General features: G+C 44.5%; 2 protein-coding genes across 2 annotated transcripts; one reads left to right on the top strand and one right to left on the bottom strand.

Annotated features, from left to right (window-relative positions):
- The first annotated feature begins 138 nt into the window (after positions 1-138).
- Positions 139-8357, top strand: LOC136436509 (tripartite motif-containing protein 3-like). The gene is made up of 7 exons (XM_066430528.1): positions 139-234; positions 2039-2240; positions 2583-2700; positions 2898-3933; positions 4357-4544; positions 4915-5108; positions 5426-8357. Exons 1-7 carry the CDS (start codon positions 196-198, stop codon positions 5935-5937), a joined length of 2289 nt encoding a protein of 762 aa, XP_066286625.1. The 5' UTR covers positions 139-195; the 3' UTR covers positions 5938-8357.
- An 804-nt stretch (positions 8358-9161) lies between these two features.
- Positions 9162-12012, bottom strand: LOC136436510 (solute carrier family 35 member G3-like). Its single transcript, XM_066430529.1, has 2 exons — positions 11350-12012; positions 9162-10389 (listed from the first exon to the last, which is right to left on the bottom strand). The coding sequence occupies exons 1-2, from the start codon at positions 11774-11776 to the stop codon at positions 9509-9511; spliced, it is 1308 nt and encodes a 435-aa protein (XP_066286626.1). The 5' UTR covers positions 11777-12012; the 3' UTR covers positions 9162-9508.
- Between the last annotated feature and the right edge of the window lie 1994 nt (positions 12013-14006).

Raw genomic sequence — 14006 nt, forward strand, 5'->3', positions numbered from 1 at the left:
AGAATAATCGATTTTTTCTAAGAATTAGTAATCTTGAATAAGAATTTTATAAAAGGTGAACTTTGACAATTTTATGATGATCTGAAAGCGACTTCTTCCAGCCGAAACTGAGTATCTGAATACAGAGTCTTAGTTTCAATAGCGGGGTTATATGGGGTCAGTGTAGAAGTGGCGTCAGAAAGGAGACAGATTTCGATGGCCAAACTTTCTCAATTTTCGGTGGATTTTTCCGAGGTAAGCGATGAATTATACAGTAGACCACTATTATGGACATTTATGTACTATCTCCCATGCATGATGAGTGCATAATAATCGGCAGAACTTACAAACAGGTATGTTTCGAGTCGCAAGACGTGCATGTGGGGAGGGGGGCATCATGAAACATGTGGTCGATATATAAAATTTTGGCGGAGGCAGTAAGAATTTTCCTGCACTATTGACAGGATGTTCCTGTCGATAAGAATTCTTTGCACTATTGACAAGATGTTAAAAAGACTTTTTATCGCGCTATTGACAGGAATTCAGTAATTGTTAGGAATCAATCAGAAGCCAAGGAAATTTTTTTCAGCAACCAACCAAAACAGTATTATAATTTAACGTTACTTTACAGTCTTGTGAATAACGCTCATGATCTGTCAACTCTAACCTTTGCATAACCCCAATCCCGAGGATGATCCTGTGAATGGTGCGGAAATAAGACGTATTCCTGCACTTCTGCACTATTAGCATTTTCCTGTCAATAAGACCCCGTTCATGATGCAAAAATCAAAACAATTTAATTCGGCTTGAATTCTGTGTTCATAATGCAAACTTGCACTCTCTCTCAAACCGGTGTACAATGGAAAAACACTTGGTAATGAATGCAATCTCTCCCGCTAAGGTTGTTATGAATCCGCACAGCCTTGCACTTATGCCTCAGATTCTTGATCTTCTTCTTTGAGGTTAGGCAGCCAGCATCAACTTGTTGATGAATCTGCTGCTCTTGACGGGTAGTGCTTGTGCTGGGAATGGTTTTCTGTTGTCTGTACCGGTTGTGAAGGGGGGGGGGGGTGTCTGGTGACTAGCTGGGTCTAGTGGATGTGGGTCACCGTGTTCCTGAAAGACGCCAGGGAGGGGGTAGCCACCATCTCTGTAGGCAAAGAGTTCCACTCTGCGACTGTTCGAGGGAAAAATGAGAACTGTCTGTAGGCCGTTCTGCAGAAGGGGATGTCATAGGACAAGGGGTGGAGACGTCTTGTCTGACGTTTTGGTCGGCTGACCGAAGGTAGATACTGTGAGTTGACGGTGGCGAGGCCGTGATGCACCTTGTAGAAGGTTGTGAGTCTAGCTCTCTTCCTTCTTGTTTGTAGAGACTCCCATTGAAGGTCTTGCAACATGTCTCCTACGCTTGACGTCTGACGGTAGCGACAGCATACACACCTGGCAACCTACGCTGGACTTTCTCTACAGCATGAATGTCTTTGGCGGTATATGGGTCCCACACCGTACTCGTGATCTTTGATCGGCACTAAACTGCTGTCCTGTTGAAAACGTGTTCCTTTGTGGCCTTCAAAATGTCTTCAAACACTTCAGGTTCTGATATACTTCATGAAATTGTCTCTGGACCTCCTGATCCCTACAAATAGATATCAGGTTTCCTCAGTTGACCATGGAGAACGCATGAAATTTCCCGTGTGAGGCCACAAACTACATGTGTATGACCCCTCGTCCTCAGATGTACAACACTGAGGCAAGCTTTTGCATTCATGATGACAATTTGCCGAATCCGGCTAATTACAAACCGTCACAAACCAAACGGCTCGAATCAGACTTGGAGCATTCATGTTCACAAATTAATCGGGCTTGGCTTGCCAAACACAAAACAAACCGTTTTGATCTTTACATCTTTTTTTCCGCTATTAACAAGTTGTTTCTGTCAATTTCTGTTTCTGTCGATTTTTACAATGTGAGATTAACACAAGACTTCTTCCTGTAGTGTATACCGGATGGACCAGCCAGTATCACTTTAATTGTAAACTCTCTTTACTCCCCTCCTCAGGCGCTGAGCTCGACCCATCCTGAGGTGGCGTCCCTGCTGGTGTGTAAGCTGTGTGACAGACTGTACAAGCAGCCCAGGATCCTGTCCTGTCTGCACACCTTCTGCTACAAATGTCTGCAGTATGAAGTCCTGAAGCAGGGAGGGGAGGGGCAGGGAACCATAGGCTGCCCTCTCTGTTCACAACAAACAGCATTGCCCAGAGGTATGGTTATTATTATTGTCCTTCAGCTTGCTGAGGTAGCCGTTTGGCACCAAATGTGTATTGGTTATGGGGTTAGGAAGTAGGGAGAAGGTTAAATTGTCTTTTTCTTACCTGGAAGTTGTCCTGTGTCGAGTGTAAGGCAAAGGTAAAGTAGATATGAAGCATAATGCTTTTTTTATCAAAGTGTATTTGCAATGTGTTGCAACCATTTTGACTCTCCATTTTGGCTTTTTGTAAATGTTATTTTGTGGGGTGAGAGTACAAAAACAATGACATTTATGTACAACCTCATCTGTACCAGTCAGCCGACATGTTGTAAATACGTCTATTTGATTTCTGCAGGCACCTCCTCTTTACCAGACAACCATGTGATCACCAAGATACAGGAGGCTGAAGCCATCATGAGCGGGAACATCCACTGTACCAACTGTGAAACTGCAGGGGCCATAGCTGCAGCAAGGTAACTCAGTTACAGTATAAACTCTCAGTTTTACACACAGCTACTGTAGAATCTGTATTCAAAGTACATACATCTTTCTCTGATGGTCACTATCAAAACATGTTTTTACAATCTTTCACTGAGGTTCATTTTATATGAAGAATGTATAGTAAAGCAACCGTTTTAACAACTTGAGCACATTTTGTTTCCCCTTGTAGGTGCAATGACTGTCCTGAGTTCCTCTGTGCCCACTGCCTCTCCACACACAACTTCATGAAGGTGTTCAAGTCACACAAGGTCGTTCCCGTCAGCGAGCTGAGCCAGCAGGACCTGACGGCCTTCTCCCAGCCGCTGTCCTGTCAGACACACAAGGGGAAGCCGCTGGAGCTCTTCTGCAACACATGCGAAGTCCTGATCTGTAAGAGGTGCACCAAGGATGGCCACCAGGAAGACACACACGAGCACAGTGCTATCAAGGAGGTGTGGACGGGGAAGCTGCCCGCACTCAACACAGCCCTGAAGGTGGGGAGAGAACACCAAGACAAGATGCACGTCCGTGCCAAAAGTCTCAACGGGGAATTGAAACTTCTTGAGCAAAAGGAAGAAGATGTGCGAGGGAAGGTGACGGATTCCTTCAGTAAACTTAAGGAACTGGTGGAGAAACGGGAAGACGAGGTGCTAGAAGAGTTGGAGAGGATGGTGAGGGAGAGGAAGAGTTCAATGTTTCAGGCGCACACAGAGGTGATGCAAGGCATGAAGAAACTGGAAGGGTTCTGCCAGTTCACGGACACACTTGTGAGTCAGGCCAGCCCGGCGTACGGTCTGACTCATTACAACCTGGTCGCTCATCAGTACCAGAACCTCGCCGCTACCATCCCTCCATCCAACCACATGCAGGCCGACCTGAAGCTCAACTGGAACCAGGAAGAAATCACAGCCGCACTCGCTAAGATCACCATCGTGGACGCACACAAGCCGACAGAAATGCCGACTGTCCCCCAACACTGGTGGAACGGCAGCAACAACCTGGACGTCACAAACAGCACCAGTAAGGACGACGACAGGCGTCATAGCTGGAGCGGGGTGGTGAAGGCAGGACTGGCCCCCAGCACACAGGCATCCCCGACCACTCTCAATAACCTCAGCCACCACGACACTGACAGTGGAGCCAGCAGTGGAGAGGACAATGTGGACTCACCAGCACAGGTAGCAAGGGGAACACGAGCATATTATGACAAGGTCCAGAAGGAAAAGGTATGCCAGTGGGAACCAGTCAGAACCAGAGTTCCTTAATGGGCTCTATAGATTAAATGATTACCTGATATCTTTGCATGTCAATCAATCTGCATGCTGTCCCAGTGTCTTGTTTGGAGAAAAAACAACAGTGGCAGTGTGTGTGAGAGCATTGCATACACATGTACATGTACAATTACCAGGGAAATGGTGTCCTCTGGGCATCCTCTGCAAAAGGAGGGAGTCTGATTTCCTTGTTTCTTAGTGTAAGGCATCCAGAGGACACCATGACGCCCTGCTAGCTAATAGCCTGGTTTGTGCATAAATAAAGTGTTAAAGTGCCAGTAGCTTTGGACTGAGAAGCAGTTGTTTCTTTTATATTGAGATTTATTGTTTTTTACTGACATGACTTCTGACTCCAGTGTTGTTTTTCTCCTGAAACAGGATAAAAGACCATCAGCCAAGTCAGCAGAGAAGCCTGTGTTCCCTCATAAGGTGGAAGCCCTGCACAAATTTGGCAGCCCGGGCAGCGGTGCAGGACAGTTTCTCTTCCCACATTCGATCGCCGCTGGGCACAACGGACTGCTGTACATCAGTGATGGACAGAACCACAGGATACAAGCGTTTGATAGGTCCGGTAGTACCGTAGTCATTTTTACTCTTTTACAAAGCAGGAATACTATCTCAACAGTTATACTACCCCAAATACTTAGAAATGGTTGGCAACTTGGCATGTTATTTCTTAACCACATATGATTAACTGTTATACCATTCAACCATACGTACAACATTGACACCAGGAATATTGCAGTCTTGCATCCAATGTTCTTGAAGCCTAGTCTAGAGACCAGTTACCTGTAGAGGCTTGTCAGATTTTTCTTCCTACATTTTGAATTTGATAAAATACAAATAACAATTTGAATAGCTACTATAGATGTGACAATCGTTATCCTTCCCTCTTTGTCTAAAGATTTTATCCATCTTATTCACATCTCCCTACAGGAAGGGCAAGCCCCAGTTCACATTTGGGAAGAAGGGTAAAGGTCGTGGGATGTTCATCCAGCCGACTTACCTCGCTGTGTCTCCTGACGATCACCTGTTTGTCAGGGACAAGGGCTCCAAACGGGTGCAGGAGTTCAGCAACAAGGGGCAGTTCATTAACCAGTTCTTCATGGATAATCTACACGGGGCAAGGGGTGAGTCAGTGCGCTATTGTTGTGGTGGTCCTAGCAGTGGACCCACACTTTTTGATGAAAGGAAATGGTATGACTGATGAAAATGTGACTGACTGAGCACAATTTTCTGTTTGTTATTTTTCTCTCAAAGCAATTATCTATTCGTTCTCTCTCTCTCCATCTTAAAGTTAAACTTCAACTTAGTTTTCCCCCCGGATGACCCCGTCAGGGGGAAAGTAGGGGGGGAGGTCCTGGGCTAAGGCGGGCAGGCCTCCAGCTTGGCCTGGAAAGTCTCAACAAAGGAAAGAAGAGATGACAAGCAAGATTTCTATTTTCAGGAATGACATGTGACAGACGAGGGCGGATCCTTATCGTGGATAAGGGGGATGATGGGTACCACCAGGGCGTGGCGTTCTACAGCCCGTCGGGCGCGCTGCTGAAGAAAGTCTCCTGTCCAAACATCCCCAAGATGACCGTGTACGCCAACCCGGTGGCCACCAACTCCAAGAACGAGATCTTCATCTGTGACCACGTCAGTCACTGCCTGCGCGTGTACAACGAGCACGGGCGCTACGTGCGCCAAGTCGGCAACGAGGCCACCATCGACGTCCTGATGGGCGTGCTGGTAGACCCGGACGACAACATCATCGTGCTGAACGGGATCACCACGGTAACGGGACATAACTGCATTGACGAGCTGGTGAGGTACCGTGTGGACGGCGCATTGCTGGATAAGATTACCCTGAGCCCCTCCAAACAGTCCATTAACACCCTGAACCTGTTAGAAGGGCGCTATCCTGTTGGTATCTCCAACTCCAAAAACTGGTGTCTGTTGTATGGTCGTATCTAATCTGATGCTTCATTTTTCACAAACATGGAAGTGTGCTTTTGTATTCCGTACCATTTCATTATAATCTGTATTTCAATGATGGATTGAGGCAAACATGTTTTAACTATGCATAGTTAATATGTTTGCATCAGGCATTAAGCTTTCTGTCTTTTTTCAGAAAAGTTTTGTGCAGTAAAGCTTTGAAGGAAATGTAACAGTGTACCAGCAACTGGACTAGAAATGGTAGATTTCACACTTGTTTAGTGCATGCTTGTAAACCTTATTGTAGGATCAGAAAGGTTTAAACTTTGGAAAGCAGGAGATGTGTTTAGAAAGCTTAGCTCAACCTAGTGTGTTACAGGTACATTCACATATAGAACACATGTGAACATACACATAAGCGGAATGGGAACTCTTACCAGATATATGATATATTTGGCTGTGCTATAATATGATACACATGGAGACAGTACAGAAGTACACAGGGGAGGGTCATATTTATTCTAATTAATATGTATTTGCCAACTAAACATACTGTTTTGTAAACACACTTACATAACAGCCCCGATTTGTGCAAACTTGATAATTGAGAAGGGAATGTCAACACATTACATTGAATATGGCAGTAGATGTACAATCTTATCTTGGAATGTAATGTAAAAAACACATTTGTAAGAGACAAGATAGGGACAAACAGAGAAAGAATGTTCAAATACTTATATGTTTTGAATGTTTGACTCAGAAGTAGCTAATAGCTTGTAAAGGTTTCTTTTCTGTTGGCACACTTACTATTGCCATCACATTGAGTTTATATCTTAAAGACTTATTACAGAAACTTGAGGAATGTTTGTGACACAGCTGTAGGTCGTAATATAGGGTTATAAACACTGTTCATGGTATCATGATAGACTTCTCAACAGCTGGTAGCTGCTTATTAATCCCATGTGGGGCAATAGCTTTATATCAACCCCCTTACCTCAGGCATTATCTTGACATTTGCACTCAAATTCAGTTGTCTAAATTTTCTCAAGTTTCATATTTGCAGGACATTACATAAGATATGTAACTTGTGTATGAGTTTGGATGAAATGCCTTTTGTATTACTAGAGATGTCTCAAATTTAAAATGTTTTGATGTACAGGGAAGCTAGCAGCACACATTGTCACATATGTTTCAGCACACATAAGAAACACACATAAGAAACACACTTGTAACTGACATGAAAGTTTACATATTAACTGTACTGTTATAAGGTTAACAAACACATACTGAAAATGTTGGTATTTATGCAAACGTATGATAAATAGCTACAGATGGTGAGAGACAGGTCAACATATTTTGTAGAGGAAATTGGGGAATGTCGCTGGAATTGTTTCCTATGAATAGTTCATACACTTTTTCCTTTCATTGCATTACCCTTGTTTTGAGTTAAATTATCCCATAACTTTTTTCTTTCTTTTCAATGCCCTCTGGTTGCAAAGTTTCTTTCATTCCCCACCACCCTCTCAAATTCTCTTGAATCGTCCCAACTGTTTAGATGACAGTGCAGTACTATTTTCCTGGAGTACTACTTTCCTGGAGACTATGTATATTACACATTTGAAATGAAAGTAGCTATCTAGTTTATGTTCACATCCGCTTCAGCATCTGGTCTCCATTTGATTTGTAAGCAGTAGTAATAGTACTACATGACATTGGCTTTTGGAAAAGAGGATGCGTTTGTGCATTTGTCACCAAACACGCCCTCCTCAAAAGTTTTGGAATAGCCCCTACGTACACTTCATGAAGAATTGTTGAACCTTTGTAAGAGTTTTGTTGTTAGAGTTTGTTCGGTTTATAGGAAGTTTTGTTAACCTTATTATTTGAAAGAGGTACATGGTGTATTACAACATTTGTAGTAGCATACTGTTGTTTTCTTAAGTGCTATAGGACAATAATTTGAGCAAGGTTCATTGTGGAGCAAGGAACACAAAATACCTAGTTCAAAAGGATACCTTTATGCATACAGCCACTGAACGTGATACACATGTAGTCAACTGTTTTCTCATACTGTGTATTGAAAGGTATATGGTGACCTTTTAGTTCAGATCTCTTCAGAAAGATTGTGAAACGTACAATAGAAATGATGATGAAATATGCAGCCATGGCAGTTTGTTTTCAGCAGAGGCCATAATGCGCATGTTGTCACATACAGCATTAGCTATTGTTGCCAGGACAATATTCACATTGGCAGGTCTGAAACCCGACTTTTTGTTAACTCAAGTCAATCTAAACATTTGTGAAGAAAACATTTGTTAAAGTCGGATACTACGAGAGCAAAGAATGGCACAATCTTGTAACAAAACGGATTGTTGGAAGGTGCCAAATGCAATATATTCACAAACCATTCAACACGAAATAATGCAACAACAATGCTAGTAATAAAACCATCATGTATCTTGGCAGTTGTGTTTGTCATTGTCTCTCAGTCCATGCTGCATGCACACAAGTAAACATGCCTGTCCTTGGTGCTGAATGCAATCCAACAACACCTAACTATGCTAATGCGTGTGTTTGTGTGTTCCCGGCAGAGCGACATGTCGCTTAACGGGAAGCAATCGTCGTCGGGCACTCCGGTTATGACCGGACCATTTCATGACGTCATATTATCCGTTTCCATGGAGTGAGTCACGTGTTATACAGGGTAACCCATTGTCGTCTGCATTGTTACAGAACAAACAATTCCTTACTTCGTGTTTGTTTACTGTTGATGCACGAAGTCCTTGCGCTCTTTGTCAGTGTTACGAAAGTTTAATGTTTACGTTAATGATGATTAAAGTAATGTTGTAGCTATAGTCTGCTTGCGGCCGAGTATAGTTGAGATACACGGTAAGGCCACAGTGACTGCACTCGATCGACACGAAATCGTCGAAATGTGAGGGAAGAAAGGAGTTTAAGTTGGGGCAAAGAAAGAAGTGGTGCACCAGTACCAACTAGGTGTCATCCGTTGAATAGGATGAGTGCTTGGGGATCCCAAACTGGTCAGTGTGGAGGACAGATACAAACTGGTGAAAATTAACTTAGTAAGACAGCGGCCATTGGATAATGTAACAAGGAAATTTCATCATAATACATGTAGAAGTATTTCAGATCACGATAACACCTCTTCGGCGCATTCTGTCTGTAACTTCACAGAACATACGTCGGAATGTTGTAAGACGGGTTGTACCTTTTTAGCAGTTAAACAATTTAAACCACAAGTAGGGTAGTTTGTTCGAGTTTTTTTATTAGTATTTTACAAAGTGGGCACATAAAACTGGCGTAAATCATTCGCCTTGTGACCAGGTGACTTTAAGGACCCCAATATCGCTGTGCCAGACACGTCCTTACGCTTTGAATTGTTTCCTTGTAAAACGAAGGCTGTACAAATTTTCCGTCAATGAGACAATTTTATCTATAAGTAACACCGGTTCAAGTGTTCATAGATAAGTTAGTTTAAGTTACACAATGGTTAGCAAAGTAAATAAATGAAATGGTAAAAGTGGAGACTGCCTCTCTTTCACGTCTAATTAGTTGCTATATCTCGTTATAACTATTTCCTTAACTCTAGCTCCTACTTCTCTAGCAGCAACTCCCTTTGTTCGTCATTTTCTATGTCGTTAATGCTATTCGGGTTGCCGTCTCTGGAAGTTTGGTTATTTTGTGAACTCCCGTTCTTCTGTAATCTCTTCTTGTTGGACATCTCGGCCTCCAGTCTCTGTCGTACCTCCTCCGACCGTTCCTTCCAGTTCTGGAGCCACGTGACCATGGTGGCTATGGCGGTGCTGATCAGTACCAACACCGCCCCGGCTATCTCCATCCCCGCCGGTTTGATGTGCAGGATGAAGACCTGCATTAGGTAGGCTAATATGACGTTCCCGTTGCGCAGGAGGGCCACTGTCGCGGCTTTCTCTAGCTTCAAACTACGGTACAGACAGGCGATACCGACGGTGTAGATGAACCCCGCTCCGGTGAGGTATCCGTACACCTTCCCCTCCAGGTCCCACACAGGTTTCCTAGGAAACATGTACATGAGCGGTAACGTGATAACGACTCCTAGCGACTCCATCCAGAACAACACCGTTAACAGGGGCGTGCTGGCGAGTTGTCCCCGGCTCACCACGTTAACTGCCGCTAGTCCCAGCGCCGACACGATGGCGAGAGCGTTACCGATGAGAACGGGTGACACGTTCGGTTCGTCCCCGGGACTGATGCCGAGCGTTTTGTCCAGCTCCTTCCACCCGTACGTGGGTCCTTGTGTGAGTAAGACGACGCCGACGAGGTTGAGGACGATACCGATGGAACTGGCGCAGCCGGGCTTCTCCCCGAGGAAGGCGAGCGCCATGAGGGCGGCAAACAGAGGCGTTGCGCCCCGCTGGATGGCGAAACTGTTGCCCGGCGGGATGTAGAATACCGACACGTAGAACCATACAGTCACGAACGTGCGACCAACACCTGCACGGGGAAAACAACATGTAGTTAGCAATTATCTCACAACTTTCAAATGAGGAAAGCCGTGGCGACTCTAGGAGGGCGTCTTTACCGTACAAAGGAGGTTCTATCAAACCTCCTTGCCTTTACAGAAGACCTGCAGAAGACTAAAAGCAAAAGACGGCCTCTAAGAGCCACCATTGCTATGATAAGGATATCTTTTGAAGATGCATACCCTCCAAGGCGAGGTTGGGCTTCGGCTTGATTTTTAGGTCTTTTAGGCGTATTTGTCAGGCTTTCTATTTCCTCCCGTTTCTATATGTCGCCAGCACACGTCAAGAAAATGGGACACTGACAGAGACGTCAAAAACAAGCGGAAGCCCAACGCGTAACCTCTGCTTGGAGGGTAGAAGATGCATGCTGCCAAAAGTAAAAATCACCCTTTCACGACGACGAATTACATATAAGAATTCCTGTCTTAACATTTGAAGTAAGATAGTTTGTCAAAGATATCATGTATCGCCACCAATAATAAGGAGAAAAACTCAAGACTATATCAAATGTGTTGACAGCCACTCGAAAGAGTAGGGCAAGTCGACATGAGTTCATCAGTTCTGTTGCAGCCGGGCTTTCCTGGCCCTTCTTTTGGCCTCAGCGGCTGCTATTCTCTCAATTTCAAAAGTTGTGACACCGGTTCGGTGGGCTCAGTACACGTTATATAAGAATAATGAGAATGTGTGGGACTTACGTTAAGCCAAAGCGCCCTAGGGCAATTCCCATGCCATGGATCTGGGGAGGGGGGCAATCCACCTTCTGTACCTCAATTCAAACGTACAACATATGATATCGTTTTTCCTTGATGCTTTCTCCCTTTATGAATATGCACAAGTACGTCCATGTACCGATGTGTAATATTTTGTAGCATTGTTTTTTTCACATTCAAAGTTTTAAGGAATCGTCATACATCAATACGAAATATCTCACCTGCGAGGAACAGTAGGCCCGTGTGCTTCCAGTTCTCTCCCAGTAGAGGCCCCCGACACGCCAACACCAGCGGGACGAACAGTATAAACGCCGCCAGTTCGTTAAAGAACACCACCTGCATGTCCGGTACTCCCGAGTTTGCCGCCAGTCGGGCCAAAATGGACGAACTCGACAAACTCACACCGGACAGTAGGGCTAAAAACAGCCCCTCTCCTGCTAACAACAAGTTCTTAGGCTCCTCTTTCAGCTGTTCCAGTTGAAGTATTTCTTTCTCTTCCTCGTCGAAGTCTCCTTCGACCACAGGGTTTCCTTGAAGACGGGAGAATAACCACTGAAGACTTGGGTCATCCTCGTTGTCTTGAGTCATGTCCATATGACCCAAAACCTCCTTTTTGTCGTCTCCGTGAGACCACTCTGGTTTTGCCATGTTGTGGTCCCCTGGAGGAGTTTCATGCACCTCCTCGATTCACTTCTAAACAACAATCTTGTGGTTTGTGCTCTGTTCACAGGACGCTAAGAAGCAAAGTTTGTGAAAATTGTAGGGTGGAGTGAGCTGAAGTCCCACCTTACTGCACCAGACTGCACAGGTACTAATTATGTTGTCTGTTAGTACCTTACAAACAACACCCAGTTGAAGTCGTCCAACGAGTTACTAAGCGGGTCGTGGGAGATTGCCACCAGCATTTTGGGATGACCTTTAACTGTTAGATGTTGATATTTCTGTAAAGCATGTTTGGATCACGGATCTTTACTTTCATTTCAGAGGTTACCCTGAAGCCATAGGTTCGGTCTAGTCTCGTATTGTAGACCATTGTTGGGAATAGAAAAAGTAGAAAAAGTTTATGCTTCAGTAGATCACAATGAGGAAAAGGGGTCCTACCGCGAGTACCGGGCACTTCACAGGCTTTTTTCCCTTTCGGTCGTTCGTTACCCCAACATGGCCCCGTGGAGCACCCTGCAGCTACCGGGTTATTTTGGGGCACGGCCGGGGCCGTTGAAGCTTTTAACACGGAGTTAAAATCAACCTGATAACAAATAGGCGCCTTAATCTAATCGGGAGAACACACAGAGGTACTCTTCCGGTGTCCTACAGTCCACGGGGACAGATATTGTGCCTTAGTGGCTCGGCTGGGACTACAACCCCTGCGGGCACCGGTGCGATTGTGACCTAAGCGTTAGTCGGTCAGACACTCGTCCTTTCATATTCATACTAGTATAGTAGGTAAGGTTTCGTTATCATATCACAGCCCTGGGGTCGTCCAAGACTATCTTTGACTTTGCCAGATCCTCCCAATGTATTGCAATTTGCAGTGAATAGTAATGACTCGTCGAGCGCGTTGATCAATAGCGACCCCTGCGGTCATGACAATAAATGCAGCCGGTAACAGGTGCGCCGTGAATCCACTTCCAGAGATGTGAAAAATCCCTCTGTATTACCGTCTTTCTCTGTTCATTTTCAGAAACTGGCCAACAAATAACCCATAGATCGCACTCTATATCAAACTCATTCTGCATGTTTCTATCAACATATACATGTAGTATTGAAGTACGACCAAAGAATCGGACACAGTTGAACAAAACTACGACAAGCATCACTAAATTAAAGAGTGGCTTTGATTAAACAATCTCAGGTCCTTTGTATCATTTGTCGGGTAGACTTTTAAGCACCAAAAAGCAATCCGCATGTCCGTGGCTCTCTTAAGCGCCATGCTTAGGTTTCCATTACTAAAGCACTTCCCAAAAAGGAGCCGCCACCCACCCAGGCCACTGTTAAGTACTAGTAGCCTACTGTAGAAGCCGACATGTACATGGGTATAGAAGACGCCGATGTACGAGTGCTCTTGTCCTAAACACGGTCTTCTGTGTGACATTTTTTGAACACACAGTTGATAATGTGTACGTACCGACCGAAAGTTTGACTGCGGGTGAATAGAACTCAGTGGAGACGCCAAGACTTTAAATTGGAAATCCCCGTTGTTTTGGCACGTCAGTTTTACAGAGCTGTATTTCATTTCTTTTACGACATGCGTCATAACAAAAAGTTGTCATATCTACATTAGAATTTTCTTGAGAAAAATACATGTGAAAATCTTAACTACTCTATCCATAGCTTCAGTTCGCTCCTCTGACTACATCCAAGTAGAATATGACTTTCCCGAACATGATTTTTCAAAATTTATAATCGGCTGGTGCAGACTAGCCTCTACCAGGTTCCACAGGTCGCTGGAAAGATAGTAGAAATTTGCCAAAATGCTTTCCAGGGACCTGTGGAGCCTGGTAGAGGCTAGGTGCAGACGACTTTTAAAAACTAATCACTGGGCAACCTTGCCGACCAACTCCCAACCACAGATGGCCTTGCTCACGACTAACTCCCAACCATGGTTTGGAGAAGGTCGGGAGGTCATGGTCGGCTATGTGTGACAGGGGGCTATGGCTGTACGCTTACGCCTGCCTCACGTGTTAAAGCTTCCACCTTTATACTCCCGAGGTCACCAAACGTCTACAGTAAACAACACTGTTCCCACGTATTAAACTATTCATGTTTATAACATCTTCTAGCATGGTGATAAAGAATATTTGTTTTTTTACGATACATACAGAAGTGATTGTGATCACTGCATCTACAGAAGTCGACTACGTGCTGCGCGTTTTGCTTT

The sequence above is a fragment of the Branchiostoma lanceolatum genome, chromosome 6, assembly GCF_035083965.1.
Source record: "Branchiostoma lanceolatum isolate klBraLanc5 chromosome 6, klBraLanc5.hap2, whole genome shotgun sequence".
Lineage (NCBI taxonomy): Eukaryota > Metazoa > Chordata > Leptocardii > Amphioxiformes > Branchiostomatidae > Branchiostoma > Branchiostoma lanceolatum.